The sequence below is a fragment of the Ornithorhynchus anatinus genome, chromosome 4 (assembly GCF_004115215.2).
Source record: "Ornithorhynchus anatinus isolate Pmale09 chromosome 4, mOrnAna1.pri.v4, whole genome shotgun sequence".
NCBI classification, from domain to species: domain Eukaryota; kingdom Metazoa; phylum Chordata; class Mammalia; order Monotremata; family Ornithorhynchidae; genus Ornithorhynchus; species Ornithorhynchus anatinus.
Window position 1 is genome coordinate 16,533,666 of NC_041731.1, and position 18,360 is coordinate 16,552,025.

An 18,360-nucleotide genomic window follows, 5' to 3' on the forward strand; every position below is an offset into this window, starting at 1 on the left:
AAATGAGTTGATTTCTTTCACCACCCCCTTACTTCAAAGTCCTTTCATGCTGGAACTGAAACAGCTCTAGAAACTATTGCTCCTTCAAGATCACCCGAGCAAACAGTCTGAACGTGCTCAAAGTCAGCTTGGGTTGTGCCTGTGTTCACTGACCCGCCATTGTGTCCACACTGAGTTGTTATAGGATTCGAGGAAGATGGGAGGTCCGTTTCTCCTAAGACTATAGCTTCTGCAAAACAACTGGAAACACTGTGACTACATGACAAACTATTCACCAAAACTACTTGAAAGGAAGTGGGCGGAAAATGGTCGTTGCTAAAGTTGTCAAGAAGAGGGTATTTGTCTGTGACTGAAAACACGTCTCTTCTCTGTCCCATTCTCTGCTGCTCCTTATAGCCATCGCCATTCTAAAGGACAAGGAACCCGGGTCATTCATTGTTCGAGACAGCCACTCTTTCCGGGGGGCGTACGGTCTGGCGATGAAGGTCGCCACACCCCCTCCTTCAGTCCTGCAGCAAAACAAGAAAGGTATTGTACACCAGTTCCAGCATAAAAACCTCCTTGGAGGAGCCGAGGGTCGGGGTCATGAGAGAGGGAGAGACCCCATTGGAGAGCAGAGTGCCGGGGTGGACGTGAAAGTCAAACCAGGGTGCAGTTTGAAAGAGAGCCAATCTGAAGGCTAAATTTGGCATCCTTCTGGGGCCTTTTCACATCGTTTTTCTCAAGCTTTTTTTTACATCATTCAACCTGTCCGGGTATGGGTTTGGTCTGTTAAAGTTTTCAACCCCCTGTATAATTGTAGGATTTTTCCTTCAATTAACCTCCATGGGTTTGGGACTCTATCTTCGGCCCATCCCATTTCTGCTGGCTATCGGGGTTTTCAGCAGTTCCCCAGCTGCTGATGTTTGCTAAAAGATGAATGAGTGTCCTCTCCATGAGAGTAGGGCTTCTATCCTCTAAATTGTACTCTCCCAACTCGTAGTAAGCCGTTCTGCAATAGATTGACACTGAGGGATGGATTCAGGGATTTCTGAGTCTGGCATTTGGCCTTAGCCTTAGGTGTTTGTGCTAATTGATGACCTTCTTTTGGTGTAATATCTTGGGGCTGAAGCTGCATGACCTGTGTCTTCTAGGCTTAATGTTGTTGAGGGGTCACCTTCCAGCCGGCTTCTCTGCCTTGCCACTTCATCCAACCCCAGGAGAATGCCCTCTGTAAGAACTCCTGCGTGTGTACATTTTATCACTTTGTAGAATGGCAGAATCGGATGGATAGCTTCAAGAGAAAGGATTAGGGGAATTCATTTTTGTCTTTGGTTTATTTGTTGTCTTCCTCAGTATACTCTCTCAGAATGCACTGTACTCAACACCACCTAGCCACTCTAGGCTCTTCTTTCAGGAAGTTAAATGGGTTCTTGCCCTTTGGTTCACCAGAAAGGTTGACCAGCTCCTCACAAATGCTCCAACTAGTAATAATTGTGATATTTGTGAAATGCTCATTTGGTGCCAAACACTGTAAGTAAGACGGGGGTGGATATGAGATAATCAGATCAGACCCAGCCCTTGCCCTACATAGGGCTCACAGTCTTAAGGGGGAGGGTGAAAAGGTATTTAATCTCCATTTTATAGATGAGGAAATTGAGGCACAGAGCAATGAAGTCATTTGTCCTAGGCCCCTTAGCAGACAAGCGGCAGTATTAAGATTAGAACCCCAGGCCCATGCTTTTTCTTCTAATAATAATAATAATAATAATGATGGTACTTGTGAGGCGCTAAGTGTGTGCCAGGCACTGTACTAAGCCCTGGGTTGGACACAAACAAATCAGGTTGGACATAGTCCCTGTTCCACATGGGGCTCACACTCTCAAATCCCCATTTACAGATGAAGTAATTTGAGGCATAGAGAAGTGGAGTGACTTGCCCAAGGTCACACAGCAGACAAGTGGTGGAGCCAGGGTTAGAAGCCATGACCTTCTGACTCCCAGGCCTGTGCTCTATCCACTACACCGTGCTGCTTCTCTAAGGTCACACTCTTCCCTAACGTCCCGTGCTCACTTTGTTAGAGAAGGATTTCCTCAGCCAAAGGTTCCCCAGCCCACTTCTGATTTGCCTTCTTCTTTAACTAATTGACTTAGCCCTCCCTTTCTCATGGAGTTGCAGTAAAGTTTAACAGCGTGGGTTTATTGAAATTGCTCTGAATTCTGGAAAAAAAATTCATGTTTTACACAACCTTAAGAATATTTTATTAATATTAACTTTCTTTTTCCACTTGTATTCTTTAAGTTCAGTATATATGAAAGGTTTGCACATTATTATAAGTTCAAAGTGTGTCAGTTCAAAGAGCTATTCAAATCAGTACTGCATAATGGGCCGTTCTAGGGTAACAACAGTTAAATGTGAATGCCTATTCAGCAGACCCTCAGAAATTGAGATCCACTGCACTCCTAAACATTCCATATCACGCTTACTTTTGTGCCAAGATTCACCTCAGGCAGAGCATTGAGTTCTCTAGACTTTGCACTGTCCTGGCCATCGGGAAGGTTCAGTTCTAGAAAAAAACGTGTGGCCAAAATGTGTCAGGCCGAAACATAAGAAGGAAGAATGAGTAGCGGAGCAAGAATGAGAGGAGCCGTTCTAAATCCACTCTTTGTGGAAGTCCTGCATCCTGGTTTATAATAAACATCTGACGGGTTTGAGGAAGAAATAGAAAGAGCCCAAAGAATGAATACATGTGGTTGAAGTGCTGTATGGAAACTCAGATGGTGACATATAAAAATATTTGGCTCCTTTTGTGCCTGCTATTAGGACAGTTAGGTTCCCATTATAGTAGAGAGCTTTTTTGTCTCTCTGGCAGCCTCTGTCTCATTCCTCATCTTAAAAGAACAATCTGCAGAATATTTCAAGAAACAAACCATAGGGCATAAGGATAGTTAGGTTTCAGAGGCTGCTTTAACTTTGTCCAATGACTTCTCTGCCTTCAACTACCTTTACAGTTTGGGCTTTGGTTTCCAGGTTCCAAGAATAGGTCCAAAACAGATAATTTACCAAAGACCAACTGATAACCACAATGAGTCATCGTAACATCATATAACCATGGAAACAGGAAGCAGGGAGGAACTGTAAAGTTTCCTGAAATTGGGTCCTACACTCTAAAAGCCCCAGCCAGGCTGATTTTAGGTTTAAATATGTCTCCTCACCGTTGGCAAACAGAATGGAACTTTGCCAACCCTTTAGTATGAAAGCAGGATGGTTTTTTCACGATTTTGTTGCAAATGACTCTCTTCCTTCCTGCCTCCAAGTCTGCAAAGTTTTCACTGGGTTAAGCATATCCCAGCAGTGCATAGACTCTGTGTGTTTCCAGGCCTTGAGCCCCACACCTGGAATGGTGACATGATTTAAGCTTGCTTCAGATAAGTTCCGAATAGAGATCATTTTTTATCCTTAAATTGAAAGTGGTATTCATCTGATCATCATTTTCGTTGGCATTTTAGAGTTTCAGATTCATATTTTGCAATCGTTTAGTTGATTGGCATTTACATCAGTATGTGTAATAAACAGACTTTAAACACATTTTCTGAGACGCGATCATCACTATGATGATCTTAGTTTCGATAGGGGTTTGGTAGCTTAGACTATCACATTTTTTCTTTTGAGAACTTCCATATTTTTAAGCACAATCATTTATTTTTCATTGTTTTAAGATTTATAGAAACTGTCCTTTATCACCTCTTTGGCCCCATTTCTTTCCTGTCTCCATGCCTTCAGCTGGAAAGAAATAATGAGCATGATAATGTCCTCTCTCCTAATAATTATTACTTCTATTATTAGTATAACTGTAATCATTAGCGAGCGTAAGAATGTCCTTTCTCCTAGCTTCTGACTCATTTCTCATAGTGTGGGCTGCTGAATATAGCCCAGAGGATCTCCCTTCCTGACAAACCCTTGCCTGAGTCCCACAGTAACATTTCTTCTAGAAATTATGGTACTCGGCGCAGCATCCTTATTAGTTAATACACAGACCGTCATCACATCTCTTGGTAATCGTTCATCGTGATTTGTGCTTTTGCTTTTATCACAGCTGGAGATTTGGCCAACGAACTTGTCAGGCATTTTTTGATTGAATGTACCCCTAAGGGAGTGCGATTGAAAGGGTGCCCGAACGAGCCGTATTTTGGTAAGTTCTACAAATACGTCTTTCTTTCTAAAAGCTCTGGACAATTGTGATCTCGAGGGTTTCTTATTTCTGAAAGACAGATTCAGAATGTATTGCCCACAGTGACTCTTGGAGGTAGAGCCGCCTGGGGCTGTGTTACATTGGGTGGAGTTCTTTGGAAAGATGTTGTTTATTTAAAATTGTTTTCCTAAATCCAATTTTTTTTTAAATTACCCACAGGGAGCTTGACAGCTTTGGTGTATCAGCATTCCATCACTCCTTTGGCCTTGCCTTGCAAACTGCTCATCCCAGACAGAGGTATAGTTTCTGGAATCTTCATGCCCCATTTCAGGACCTTGTTTTCTCCAGGACTTTACCCGTAATTTTCAAGTTAGAGGGTTTTGACAAGTTTCAGTGAAGAGAGTCACGCCTTTTGTGCTACTTAGGACAGGATTATAAAGAGTAGCCTGTGACACTCACCTTCAGGCAGTCCACAGCATTGAGGCCCAAATTCTTTTCTCCTTCTGTTCCCCTGGAACGCCCCTGTAGAATCCTTGAATGCTTTGCCGTGTAGATGACACTCATTAATGCAATCATGATTGCTCAGACTGGCCAGATTTCAACCCTGCCACATTGCACATCCGGCCCAGGAAGTGAAGGAATTTCCCCCTGGAAGAAACCCTGCTTCCAGCTGTGGAGATGGAGAAAGAAAAAAACTGTCTAAGATGAGGCATGAGGTCCTGTCATAAGGTAGAAAATGCTCTTGCTTGGAAGTAGGAGGTTCTACACCCACTCATTAACTTAGGGAGACAGTGGAGCCTCATAGGTAGAGCAGAAGACCATGTGTTAGGAGACCTGACCCGCAGTTCCAATTTCTCTACTGACCTGCTGTGTGAAGTTCAGCAAGTCACTTAACCTCTCTGTGCCTCGTTTTCCTCATCTGTAAAATGGGGATAAAATCCCTGTTCCCTCTCCCTCATAGAGTGGGACAAGGACTGTGTCTGCTCAGGTCATCCTGTTTGGAACCCAGCCCTTAGCACAGTTCTTGACACAGTGTGTGCTATGTGAGGCACAAAGTGAGCCTTACATAGTGAGACACACATACACACTCACACACATTCTCACTGACATACATTCATGTTCTCGCCCTCTCTATGCACATACCTCTCAAACACAGACATCCTTACATACGCTCAAACCTAGATGCAGGAATAGATTTTCACACATTCTGTTCCACACAGACACCAAGACAAAGATGACAAGTTGGTGGTGGTGTGTTGTGTTGGCAAGTTCTGTTGCCACATCAATGACTGTGAAAGCTTCTTGTGAACAGGGAACGTGTCTACCGTCTTCACCGTATTGTACTCTCCCAAGTCCTTAGTACAGTGCTTTGCATATAGTTAAGTCCTCAGTAAATACCATGGATCGACTGACTGTGGAGAGCCCAGGGATTGGTGAAGTAATCAGGGTGTATTTGCTGACTTGAGCTGTCACTGTCAGACTCATGTCCACTGAGAACCTTGCCAACAAACCTGCAGGGAAAAGACACCAGCCATAAAATAACTCATCGGCTTCCATGAACTCCTGTCTCCCCCAGTAACATGGAGAGATATGCCCCGGAGCCAATGTCCAGCACTGTTCGAAGCACTGGGATAGATACAAATTTATCAGATTGGACACAGTCCCTGTCCCGCATGGGGCTCTTAGTCTAAGTCTCAGAGTCTTTTCTTCTTTTCCTACCCATCTCTTGCTCTCCTTCTTCCTTAAATTTCCCCCCTTTTCTGCTTTCTGGAAGCCGACCCTTCCCTCACCTCCTCTCCCCTCCCCTCATCCGAAGCGGCAGGCAGAGACACTTTAATTCGACACCGGATCGGCTCTGCACAGTGACTCCAGCCATGTCTTTTGTGCTTTTTACAGATCCGATAGAGGCGATGGTGGAAACGTCACCGCAGACTGCTGCAAATTCTGCAGCCGAGCTGCTTAAACAGGGAGCCGGTAAGTAGCCACGGCCTTCTCCTCTGGTCTGTGCTGGACTATCTGTGGCCACAGCAGATTTGGGGCGGGACGGGAGGGAGGGGGTGAAGAATGGAAATGGGAAGGTGGAAATGTCTTTCATTTTCAGGAAAATCAGACTCCAGCTGACAGCCCACTGTCTGTCCATCAACTCCAGGGCTTACAGCTTAGAGACTCCAGGACTGGCCCTCAGAGACCAGGCTTAAGATAAACAGGGTGCTGACTCCAAGGAGTTTCCACTTTTTTTTTTAGAGACAAATCTACTCCATTTGATTTTTAAGAAAAATTCTATAGAAGGGTGGTGGTGCGAGGCAGGAGCAGTGGGAGCCGTGGAACTCCAAAGGATGGCTGTCCTCCGAGTCCAGTGGCTCCTAGAAAAAGACTCGCTATTCGGCATTCCTCAGCTCTCCTGAATTCCTGCCGTGTCACACAGCTCGGCGGAGCTGAGGCAATTCTGGGAAATGGAAAGAGCTGACCGCCCCCAGACCATTTCCTTTCTGAGATAACGTGCTAAATAGTTTTATTTCAGCTGTTCCATCCAGATTGAGGCCCAGCTGCTTTTGACCAGCTAGCAGACGGCAGACGGTCACTATGTCTTTCCAAACTCCATTCCTGAGAGTGGTGCCTTGGGTCTTTGAAACCCTCAGTTGTTATTCCCCAATTTTTGAATTGAAAGTCAGATTTGAGGAGGAATATGCGAGTTGAGCGGAGGAGCTTACTAGCAAGTCGGCAGTATAAAACACTAGTATTTCCTGTTACTGAGTGATACTGAGTGGCCTAAAAATCCATCCCTTGTGGTGACTGGAACGTGGTGAAGATGAACAAGATGAAGATTGGGAGCCCCCTTGAGGGACATGAATCATGGCCAATATCCATCTGTGTATTCTCTCCCGGTGCTTAACGTAGTGCTCTGCACCGAATAGAGGCACTTAATAGTATTCCTACTATGAAGTTTCGTTAGGTTCAAGCTCTAGAATCTCTGCTAGGGTTTTTAGGGGCTGCAGGGACGAATCAAAGATACAGCCAGAGAGGATGGCATGAAGATGCATAATTTTATGATGTTACAAATAACCCCTTCAGAAAGCATGCCACCAAGGTTAATTAGACTCAGTGGAAACCTAGTGAGCCCCAGGGTTTGGATCTGAACTCATTATCTTGTATCTATACTAGGCATTAGCACGGGGCTCGGCATTTTGTACGCCCATAATAAATACCATTATCATCATCATTATTATACATTTTGAAGTTACAGAGGGATGCCAGGAGGCATGTTTGTATTTGTTTCTCTTCCTGTGTCTCACCAGTTTCTGTTTGAAACTGATTTCCCCGGATCATATCAAAATATTTTTCCTCTCTACTGTATTTCCTGAGGGTGTTCCTCAGATTCTTGTTTACACAATTAAGCCATATGGTAAACAAAACACTAGTCCAATGACCTTCCCTTATCTTTGCCAAGAATAAGGAATCTTATAAGGGAAAAGACAGTGGTTCTAGAACACCACCCACATCTTATATAAAACGAGGGTCTAGTCCATTTCTCTTTCCTCACAAACTTGCATCGTGTTTCAACACACTTAGTGTCCCGACGATTTGGGTGACTCATGGCATGTGTAAGAGTGAGATGTATTTTTTGTTTAGGAATTTCTGTAGGGCAGTGGTGCCCTGGGGCCAAGACCAAAGTCCTTTTCTTGAAAGAAACATGAAAAATGAGAATGCCTGCTCTACCTAAATGAACATAAATCTTTGCCTAACTCTCTTTTATATTATTTTATATTGATTCCTTTCTGTCCCTCTTTGCACGTGGGTTGCACAATCTTTAGGTGGCCTTATGGCATGGAGAAGTTTGAGAACGAGGATTGAACACATCTCACTACAGGTTTTCAAGCCACCATCGTCGAAAGTTTACCCATTTCCTTTTCTTTTCCTTTCTTATAATTCCTTCAAATCTGTTCTTTCTCTTTGCCTCAAGTATCAGCCAGGCCCAGCAATGAATTGAACATGAATTGTTTGAATCTTAGAAATTTACAACATTACCATTTAGATCAGTGAAAGATGAAATCTACCCAAAGGCTATTATTTGGCACTGTAACTGTGGAAACTAGAGTCTAAAAAATTAAATATGAGATAATCAAATGTGATGCAGCAAATTTTAAAGAATCAAAAGTCAACTAAAAGTGGTAGATGAGTGCTACTGATTGGAGGGGAAAAACTCCATTTTATAGATAAGGAAAGGAAGAGTTAAAAGTCGATGCACTTTCCATGTCTTTATGGAGCCAGGCATCAATTTTAAAATAAATTTTTCACAGAAAATTGTATTTTAGACTCAAAGCCAAAAAGGTATAAGTGGAATTGTGTCATGCCCACGGAACTAAATTTTCTGGATCCATGAAGCACTCAGCCTGACCCAAGTAAACCAGAAGTTAGCATGGGTACATAATCGGCATGAGGAAGTTTGAACCTTTTCATCCTCCTTGTCCTTGTCCATTCTAAAACCATCCAGCCATCCAGACTACATCCTGCCCTCTAGATTGTAAACAACATGTGGGCAGGAAATATGTCTACCACTCTGTACTCTCCTAAACATTTAGTACAGTGTTCTGCATGCAAAAAGCACTCAATAAATATGATTGATTGATTGAATAATCTCAGGGAGTTTAAAGTCCTGACAGGGTGTTGGTGGGTAAGGGGTGGAGATTCCATATAGTCCCCCACATCCCACATAGCCATCTGCCAATCACATGGATTCCCGAATTCACTGGGAAAAACACAATCCCTTCTGCATCATCTATACACTTGGATCGGTGGCTTTTTGAGCATTTGGTATTCTCCCCACAATATTTATGTATTTATTCCCAGCAGTATCTCAGGAAGAGATCTCCTGCCTTCTCTCAAATCCGCCCACTCCACTTGTGCATCTCACCCCATCCTTTTGCACCTTATCAAAGCACTTGCGCCCTCCCTGCTTCCCTCCCTGACAGCCACCTTCAACTGTTCACTCTCCAATGGCTTTTTTCCACTGTTTTCAAACATTGTCATGTCTCTATCCTGAAAAAACCCTCCCTTGACCCCATGGCTCCCTCCCGTTATCACCCCATCTCTCTCCTGCCATTCCTCTCCATTCTCCTTGAGTGAGTTGTCTACACGTGCTGTCTCCAGTTCTCCCCTGCAATTCTCTTGTTTACCCCCATCCCTTCTCGTTTCCACCCCCTCCAAGCCACAGAAACCACCTTCTCAGAGGTCACCATTGATACTCTCGTTGTCAATTCCAGTGACCTCTACTCCATCCTTATCCTCCTCGACCTCTCAGCACCCTTCGACACCGTCGACCACCCCCTTCTCTTGGAAACGTTATCGAGCCTCGGCTTCACCGACAATGTCCTTTCCTGGTTCTCCCCTTACCTCTCTGGCTGTTCATTCTCAGTTTCTTTGGAGGACTTCTCCTCGGCTTCCCGCCCCGTAACTTTGGAAGTCCCTCAAGGTTCAATACTGGGCCCCCTTCTATTTTCCATCTACACCCATTCCCTTGGAGAAGACATTTGGCCTCACGGCTTCATCTTTCATATCTGTGCTGATGATTCCCAAATCGGCATCTCCAGCCCTGATCTCTCTCCCTTTCTGCTGTCTCGCATTTCCTCCTGTCTTCAAGACATCTCTTTTCGGATGTCCTCCCGTCACCTCGAGCTTAACATGTACAAAACAGAACTCCTTATCTTCCCACCCAAATCCTGTCCTCCCCTTGACTTTCCTGTTACTGTAGAGGTCACTAGCTTGTAACCTTGGTGTTACCCTTGACTCCTTTCTCTGAGTCAACCCACTTATTCAGTCTGCCACCAAATCCTGTGGGTTTAACTTTCGAAGCATCACTAAAATCCATCCACCCTTTCCTCTCCATCCACGTTAGTCTAAGCACTCATCCTGTCCCTCCTTGATTACTGCATCAGTTTCCTTGCTGACCACCCTGCTTTCTGTCTCTTTCCGCTCTAGTTCATACTTAACTCTACTGCCCCGATCATTTTTAATCCATCTTGCCCCACTCCCCCAGAGCCTCCAGTCATTGCCCATCTACCTCCGCATTAAAAAGAACCTTTCTTATTACTGTAAGCTTGTTGTGGGCAGGGAAAATGTCCAATAACTCTGTTGTTCTGCACTTTCCCAAACACAGATTACAGTGCCCTGCACACAGTAAGTGCTCAATAAATACGATTGATGGATTGATTGATTTAAAGCACTCAGCACCTTGCCCCCTCCCTACCTTACAACTCTGAATTCCTGCTACAACCTAGCCTGCACAATTCATTCCTCTAATGTCAACCTATTCACTGTAACTTGATCTCATCTATCTCCCTGCCTGTTTCTCCCCCACAGCCTTTCTCTGGACTGGACCACCCTCCCTTTTCATATCCGACAGACAATTGCTCTCTCCCATCTGCAAAGCCTTAATAAAGGCGCATCTACTTCAAGAGGCCTTCCCCGACTAAGCCCTCATTTCCTCATTTCAGCCACTCCTTTCTGTTTCGCCCCTACACTTGAATTTGTACTCTCTATTCACCCCTCCTTCAGCCCCACAGCACTTGTGTACAAATCAGTAATTTATTGATTTATATTAATGTCTGTCTCCCCCTTTTCATTTAGGCACAGTTTTCAGAAACTTATTTTGTCCTAAGTCCAAGAACTTCAAATGTGTACATCCAGATCAGGTTTTTTTTTCTTCTTCTAATGGTATTTATTAAATGCTTACTGCAGGTTGGTCACTGAACTAAGCACTGGCCTTGGCTTGCTGTCCAAGCCAATTGGGTTGGACACAGTCCATGTCTTAATCCTCATTTTAAGGAAGAGGACAAGATCAGTTATATAGTGTCTCAGACAGAAGATCTTATGAGAAAATTCAATACTGGTTTTTTTTTTTTACTTTCTACATAGTTTTAGCAAGATCTCCCTAAATAATTCCCTTCCCGTGCTGCTGCTCTAGAAGGTCGTGATAAATTCTACTGAAATGCCACAGTCAGTCAGTGGTATTTATTGAGCACTTACAGTGTGCAGAGCACTGTGCTAAGACATGATCCCTTCCCTTAAGGGATGGATGGGGTCTAGATGGAGTCTAGATGGGGAACAAAAGACTGTAAACTCCTCATGGGCAAGGGTAATATCTACCACCGCCATGGTATTGTACTCTTTGAAACGCTTAGTACAAAGCCCAGCATAGAGTAAGGGTTCAATAAGTACCATGGATTTGATTGATTGATTACGGATGAGGAAATGGCGGAATGTAAGGCTGTGCACACAAGTGCTGTGGGTCTGAGGGCAGGGTGATTATCAAGGGCTTATAGGGAGGGTTGGAAATCAAGTTCTTAAGGGTCCCAGGAGTGAATAGCCAATTCAGAAAGGAAATGAAAGCTTAGGGAGAGAAGGCCTCTTAGAGAAGCAGCATGGCCTAGTAGAAAGAGCATGGGCCTGGGAATCAGGGGTCATGGGTTCTAATCCTGAGTTCGCCCTTGACTGCTTTGTGACCTTGGGCAAGTCACTTCACTTCTCTGTGCCTCAGTTACCTCATTTGCAAAACGTCAGATTAAGACAAGCACTCTTCTAAGCACTGGGGAAGATACAAGGTGATCACCTTTCCTCACAGGATTTCCACTCTGACTGTTCTCAGTAACTTTTTTTGACTGCTAAGTACCAAGAGACCTTATGCTATTATTACAAGTGTTGCTAGGTTCCCTCTAGTGATAAGATTGACAAAAATTTGAGGTGATGTAAACAAACACACACACAACCTCCCCCCGTCCCCCCCACACCCCTATTTTACTTCTTCCCTTCCTGTAGAACTCTGCTTCTACTGGGTATGCAAAGCAAACACAAAGCTTTCATCATTCTATGACTCCTTAAAGTCTGAAACCTCTTTGGCATTTAGACTTTAGGAAGTAATTAAAGTACCGGGCAAGGAATTAATTCACACCAGCATTATTAGGAAAAGGAAGATTTTGACCAGCAAAATTTCCACTTGGGATGAGTTGTGATTTTGGGGGTGATTAGGCTATAATTTGCATCAGGGAAATATGTGCAGTATTTCCTTCCTCTTCTAATCGTTTCTCTGTGTGTGTGTTCTGTTCTATATGTGTGTGTTTGGTAGCAGAATTGTGAAACTCTAAGTAGGCTAATGTTTTCCAAAGAACTAAGAAACGGATCTGCTTCAAATAAGTAAAATTATGGACAACTATCATATAGTATATTCAGTGTCTTCTTTGGGAAATAAACTGAACGCAGAAAATATAAGTAACTGAATTATTTCATCTGCTATTATTCAGATATTTGTATGGAAGAAGGGAAAACCTCTAACTGAAAATTTGAAACCCAAAGAAATGAGGAGAAAATAAAGCAGAGGGTTACACAAAACAATCTTTATTTCCCTCTCAGGAGGGAACATTCTTGATATTTTGCCAAAGAAGTGAATGGCTTAGTTCAATTTAGTGAACTTTAGCCCCAGTTGGCACTGTAAAGTATTTGTGAGCTGGCCTCACACACACACACACACACACACACACACACACACACACACACACACACACACACACACACACACACCCCCCCCCCCCCAAAATAATCCCCCAAGCTTCTGTTACAGTGGTAGTTACTCAAGGTAAAAGGGAGGTTTAGAACCTTTACCGGCCTCATTTTTATCCTTCCAAGTTTCATTTCCAAGAAGAGATGGCTCAGTAGAAAAAACACGTTCTGACAGCAACGGGTGAAAAGCGTAAGACGGTAAAATGAGCAGAAGTAATTCAGATGCCATCCTTAGCCTAAACCAAAGCTAACCCATACATTTCCTGTCTTTGCTCTACAGCCTGCAATGTTTGGTACTTAAATTCCGTGGAAATGGAGTCGCTCACTGGTTTTCAAGCAGTCCAGAAAGCCCTCAGCCTCACGCTGATGCAAGACCCCCCTCCCATCTCTACCGTTGTCCATTTCAAGGTGTCTGCCCAAGGAATTACACTAACCGACAATCAGCGGAAGTAAGTACTTGGCCATGGTTCAGCATCTGGACAGTGCAGATGATTGCGAATTTGTCTTTAGACTATGGAGTGATGCGTTTCAGGGTTAGGTTTACGTTACCTGATCATCCCGCCATCCATCAGGAACTACCTGTACCCTCCCGAGCGCTTAGTACAGGGCTCTGCACACAGTAAGCGCTCAGTAAATACAATTGATTGAATGGTTTGAAGGCACTCCCGTCAGCTCTCTCCATCTTACCGGCCCAGTCCCTCACCTCGTTCTTCCCAGCTCTCACTCTCCATTCCTCCCAAGATCCTGTTCTTAATTTAAGACCTTCACACCTCCAACTCCTGATTCACATTCCTCTTCCAGCATGGGAATTCCTCCCACCTAGAAATCTTTCCGACCAGAGCTTTCCCCGTTTTCCAGACCCTCCTGAAAGCCCACCTCTTCCGGAAGGATTTTCCTTTTCCCCAAGGCACACATTCTTTGGCAGTGTGGCTGTCATGCTGTTGTACTCTCCCAAGCGTTTAGTACGGTCCTCGGCACAGAGTAAGCACTCAGTAAATATGACTGACTGACTACTTTGCACATATCGATGTACATCTTTTACTATTTGGATGATTCTTTCTACTTTGGCTAAATTATTTTATACCTGTGACCCCTTTGTAAACTCCTTGAAAATAGGGACCATGTCTTCTGCCCTTAAACACACTCTCCCAAGCGCTCACTGCAGCGCTCTGCACACAGTGGGCATTCAGTAAGTGTGTTGATTGATTTGTGAAGCGTTCCGCGGTCGTTTTCCTTCGGAAGGGAACTTGACCTCAACGGTTAAGCCCCATCCCATTATTTCTGGTGTAGCCACTCTTGGGGTTAACCTGTTTGCCTCCGCTCCCTTCCCCGACCCCTAAATATCCTCAAAAGGTCACGTGGGAATTAGCGGTAGTCTTCCGGTGCTGCTTGCAGAGTTGGTAACTGATGTGATTTTGCTATACAATAACCTCAATTTTTGTTCCAGCTCCTTACCCTAAAACCAAGGGCTTAACTATAGTCTCTGCATACGTTCTTGGTTTACTTCTGTTTGGGGAAGACGGTATTATCCACCTGTTCCCGAGCATGGGATAGTGGATAGAGCCCGGGCCTGAGAGTCAGACGATCATAGGTTCTATTCCCAGCTCCACCACTTGTCTGCTGTGTGACCTTGGGCAAGTCATTTCACTCTGTGCCTCAGTTACCTCATCTGTAAAATGGGGGTCGAGACTGCGAGCCCCATGTGGGACAGAGACTCCATCCAACCCGATTTGCTTGTATCCACCCCAGTGCTTAGAGCTGTGTCTGGCACATAGTAAGTGCTTAACAAATACCATTATAATTATTATTATTACTGTGAATTTGTGAACAGCAGAATAAACGGTTCTGTTGACCATAATTTATTGGTGGGGTTTCAAAGCTCTTATCCTAATACCATGATGCGTGTCTACTTGTTTTGTTGTCTGTCTCCCCCTACTAGACTGTGAGACTGGAGATTGTCTCTATCTGTTGCCGAATTGTACTTTCCAATCGCTTAGTACAGTGCACTGCCCACAGTAAGTGCTCAGTAAATACGATTGAATGAAAAAAATGAATGAATATAGCTGTTTTTTAATCTATTTGTAAATTCATGCCCGTCCATTCATAGTTTCCCAGTTGAAATACAACCTGCGCAATGGGGGGCAAATCTTTAAATGAAATGCAAACAGTGCTTTTTAGGGCTTGAAAATGATCAGATATGGGTTTAGTAGTAGAACTTATAATAATAACAGTAGGACTCATAGTAGTAGATTGTTTCTTGCCTGAATCGTATCTACCAACTCTATTGTATTGTACTCTCCCAAGCACTTCAGTACAGTGCTCTGCACATGGTAAGGGCTCAATAATTACCATCGATTGGGCGACTGACAGTAATAATAGCAGTGCAGAACATTGTACTGGATGCTTGGAAAATACAGAATAATGAAGTAACAGGTTCCCTGCCCAAAAGGAGCCCTCACAGAAACAGGGGAGACAAACATAAAAATATTTCCAACTAAGGTGGTCAAAATGAATGAATTAAGCAGACCTATATGCATTCATTCATTCCGTCGTATTTATTGAGTGCTGACTGTGTGCAGAGCACTCTACTAAGCTCTTGGAAAGTACAATCCGGCAATAACGTTAAGGAAGATGAAAATAAATTATTAAGTATTAGAGGAGGCAGAAGAGAAATTGGAGAAGCTTTGATTTATACTGATAATGCCTAAACACTGTTTTTGTTTCTCATTTTTTCTTGCCTCTTACCAGACTCTTCTTCCGAAGACACTATCCAGTCAACACTGTCATTTTCTGTGCTCTGGATCCACAGGATAGGAAGTAAGACAACTGGAAGTGTTATCACATATGCATTTTTTAAATTATATGCAGGCAGTGCAAAAATAACTAACACATATTTTGTTTCCCATTTTCTGCACATCCAGGTGGATCAAGGATGGCCCCTCTGCTAAGTAAGTTGCTCTTATTCCTAGTAGTTTCTTCCAGACGCATAGAATGGGGGCAAGGATTTTATTGAACAGTACTTGGTGACAGGTTGCATCTTGACCGAAAGACATGTTCTGTTTCTTTCTCACATACATTTCTTCACCATCCACCCTCCCCTGACCCTGGGTGGCGATGCTAGTTGGTCTTATCAGGGTCAGATTATTCAAATGTCTTTCCTTCTCCCTTTACCTCTTTCAGCCTAGTGACAGCATTACCAGAACAATGATGATGTTTATTGTGAAGCGCTTGCTATATACCAAGCATCGTCCTGAACGTTGGGGCCGATAGATTGGGTAAAGCCCCTGTTCTTCAGAGGGCTCTCGTTTGGAGAGCAACAACAGGGACTTTAACTCTGTTTTGCAGATCTGGTAACGGAGGCACGGGGAAGAGAAGTGACTTGCCCCAAGGTCACGCAGCAGGCGAAGGATGGAGCCGGGATTATTATACGAGTCTCCTGACTCTGTGTCTTAGTGGAAAGAGCACGGGCGTGGGAGTCAGAGGTCCTGGGTCATAGGTTCTAATTCTGGTTCCCCTATTGTCAGCTGTGTGACTTTGGGCAAGTCACTTCACTTCTCCACGCCTCAGCTACCTCATCTTTAAAATGGGGATTAAGACTGTGAGCCCCACGTGGGACAACCTGATTACCTTGTATCTCCCCCAGTGCTTAGAACAGTGCTTGGCACGTAGTAAGCGCTTCACAAATACCATCATCATTATTTTTATTATTATTCTTTCCCTGAGAAAAGTATGGCTAGGTGGAAAAAGGACAGGCCCGGGAGTTAGGAGTCCTGGGCTCTAATGCCGGCTGAAGGTTCCAAAGGTTGAATAGGCAGGATTTAGTGATCGATTGAATATATGGGTTGAATGAGAGAGAGGAGTAAAGGATAAGACCAAGGTTACGGGCTTGTGAGAAAGGGAGGATGGAGGTGCTGTCTACGGTGATGGGAAAGTCAGGGGTGGGACAGGGTTTGGAGGATTAGGATGAAGTAAAGGCAGAAGGATTTGGCAAGGAGATAGTTGGTGACCGTTGAGAGGGTGGTTTCTGTGGAGTGAAAGGGATGGAAGCCAGACTGGAGGAGATCAAGGAGAGAATTGGAGAAGAAATGTTCTCCCTTCTGTTCTCTCTCATACTTAGACTGCAAACCTCAGGTGGGACCTGATTATCTTGTACCTACCTCAGCGCTTAGTACAGTGGTTGGTATAGCCCGGTGTGGGCAGGGATTGTCTCTCTTTATTGCTGAATTGGACCTTCCAAGCGCTTCGTAGAATGCTCTGCACACAGTAAGCACTCAATAAATACGAGTGAATGAATGAATATAGTAAGCACTTAACAAAAAACACTATTATTATTGTTGTCATTAGCATTAACATTATTACCCTGCCTCCCATTACCATGACATAGGTTGCAGCCCACAGGGAGTAGAGGGTGGTTGAGATGGTGTGGTGTTCTTTTGTATCCTGATGGAATCATTGAGTCCAATGAGTTGGGCCAGGCTGACTTAAGGGAGATCAGAAAATGGTTGGGTTCCGAGTGCCTCAGACCCTTAGTCGACTTCAGCCATACGTCGGGTTGTCTGGATGTCGATGTTATTCCTTTGGTTCGGCTACCCGACTGTGTCTAAAGCGGCCCCTATGGTCACTGACCCCACCAATGCCTTCACGTTTTTTTTCTTAGCCATCAACCACTCTGATGATCTGCAGCTGTGACTCAGGTTACCACAAATAGTCCTTTCCGGGAGGTTCCTAAAATATAGCATAGCTGAGTCCAGAAGTAGTCATCGCCAAAGGCCAGGAACATTTTGACCACTCCCTCTGCTCCCTTTTTGTGTTTCGGGGAACTAGGGAAAGTTTCATTTTTCCCTCTGTCCATAATCCAGAAAGTGAAAACTAAGATTGTGTTTGGCCTATTAAAATGCTTGCCGAAAAACAACAAATTCAGAACACGATGATTACAGATTTGAGGACATTTTGAAAAATAGAATGGAGTCAGGTTGTTCACATGTGTATTTGGAATGGATTTGCAGCTTCTTGAGTATAGGGGTCATGTCTGCCTACTCTAGTTCACACTCCCAAGTGCTTAGTACAGTGCCCTGCACAGAGAATGTGTTCAGTAAATACTACCGATTGATTGATTGGAGAGAGTTAAATGGAGAAAGTGCAGTGTACCTAAAAGATTACCTTCCTCAAATGACAATAATGTTTGGAAACACAAAAAGGGAGGAGAGGGAGTCATATCTGTTAATCCCGAGCAAAGCGACTTGATGTTGTATCTCGGGCCTGGCTCAGATAGTAAGGTAACTGTCTTCGGTTCACTAGTGCGGTGGGAGACTCCAGTCGATCCATTTCATGTGGGTCTCAATTGCTAAGACACTCAGAAGCACAAAGATCCCTGAATGTAAAGGTCGGGGTGAGGGCCTTTTATTACAAGGAGGAATGATTATAACCAGGACGCTGAGAATTGGAGTGACAGACTAAGTAAATTCATTTTGGATATGCACATCCCTCCTAATGTCTAATTTGAGAAAATCCAGTCTAGATAATAGGTTCAACTTTTACAAGAAAATAATTAAACGTGACTATTCATTTAAGCAGTTTCCCTGATTGTACAGGGTTTTTTTTTGTAATTTGAGGCAACCAATGTAAAGAAAGAGAAGATA

At 43.9% G+C, this 18,360-nt stretch overlaps 1 protein-coding gene across 7 annotated transcripts in view; it reads left to right on the forward strand.

Moving 5' to 3' along the window:
* TNS3 (tensin 3) overlaps positions 1–18,360 on the forward strand; it is a 343,445-nt gene that overhangs the window by 319,680 nt on the left and 5,405 nt on the right. For all 7 annotated transcript variants that reach the window (XM_029063073.2, XM_039911723.1, XM_029063070.2 and 4 more), the window contains 7 exons: positions 397–528; positions 4,076–4,171; positions 4,391–4,468; positions 6,068–6,145; positions 13,002–13,170; positions 15,470–15,538; positions 15,643–15,669. In XM_029063073.2, coding sequence (XP_028918906.1) covers positions 397–528; positions 4,076–4,171; positions 4,391–4,468; positions 6,068–6,145; positions 13,002–13,170; positions 15,470–15,538; positions 15,643–15,669 — 649 coding nt within the window. The remainder of the gene's footprint in view (positions 1–396; positions 529–4,075; positions 4,172–4,390; positions 4,469–6,067; positions 6,146–13,001; positions 13,171–15,469; positions 15,539–15,642; positions 15,670–18,360) is intronic.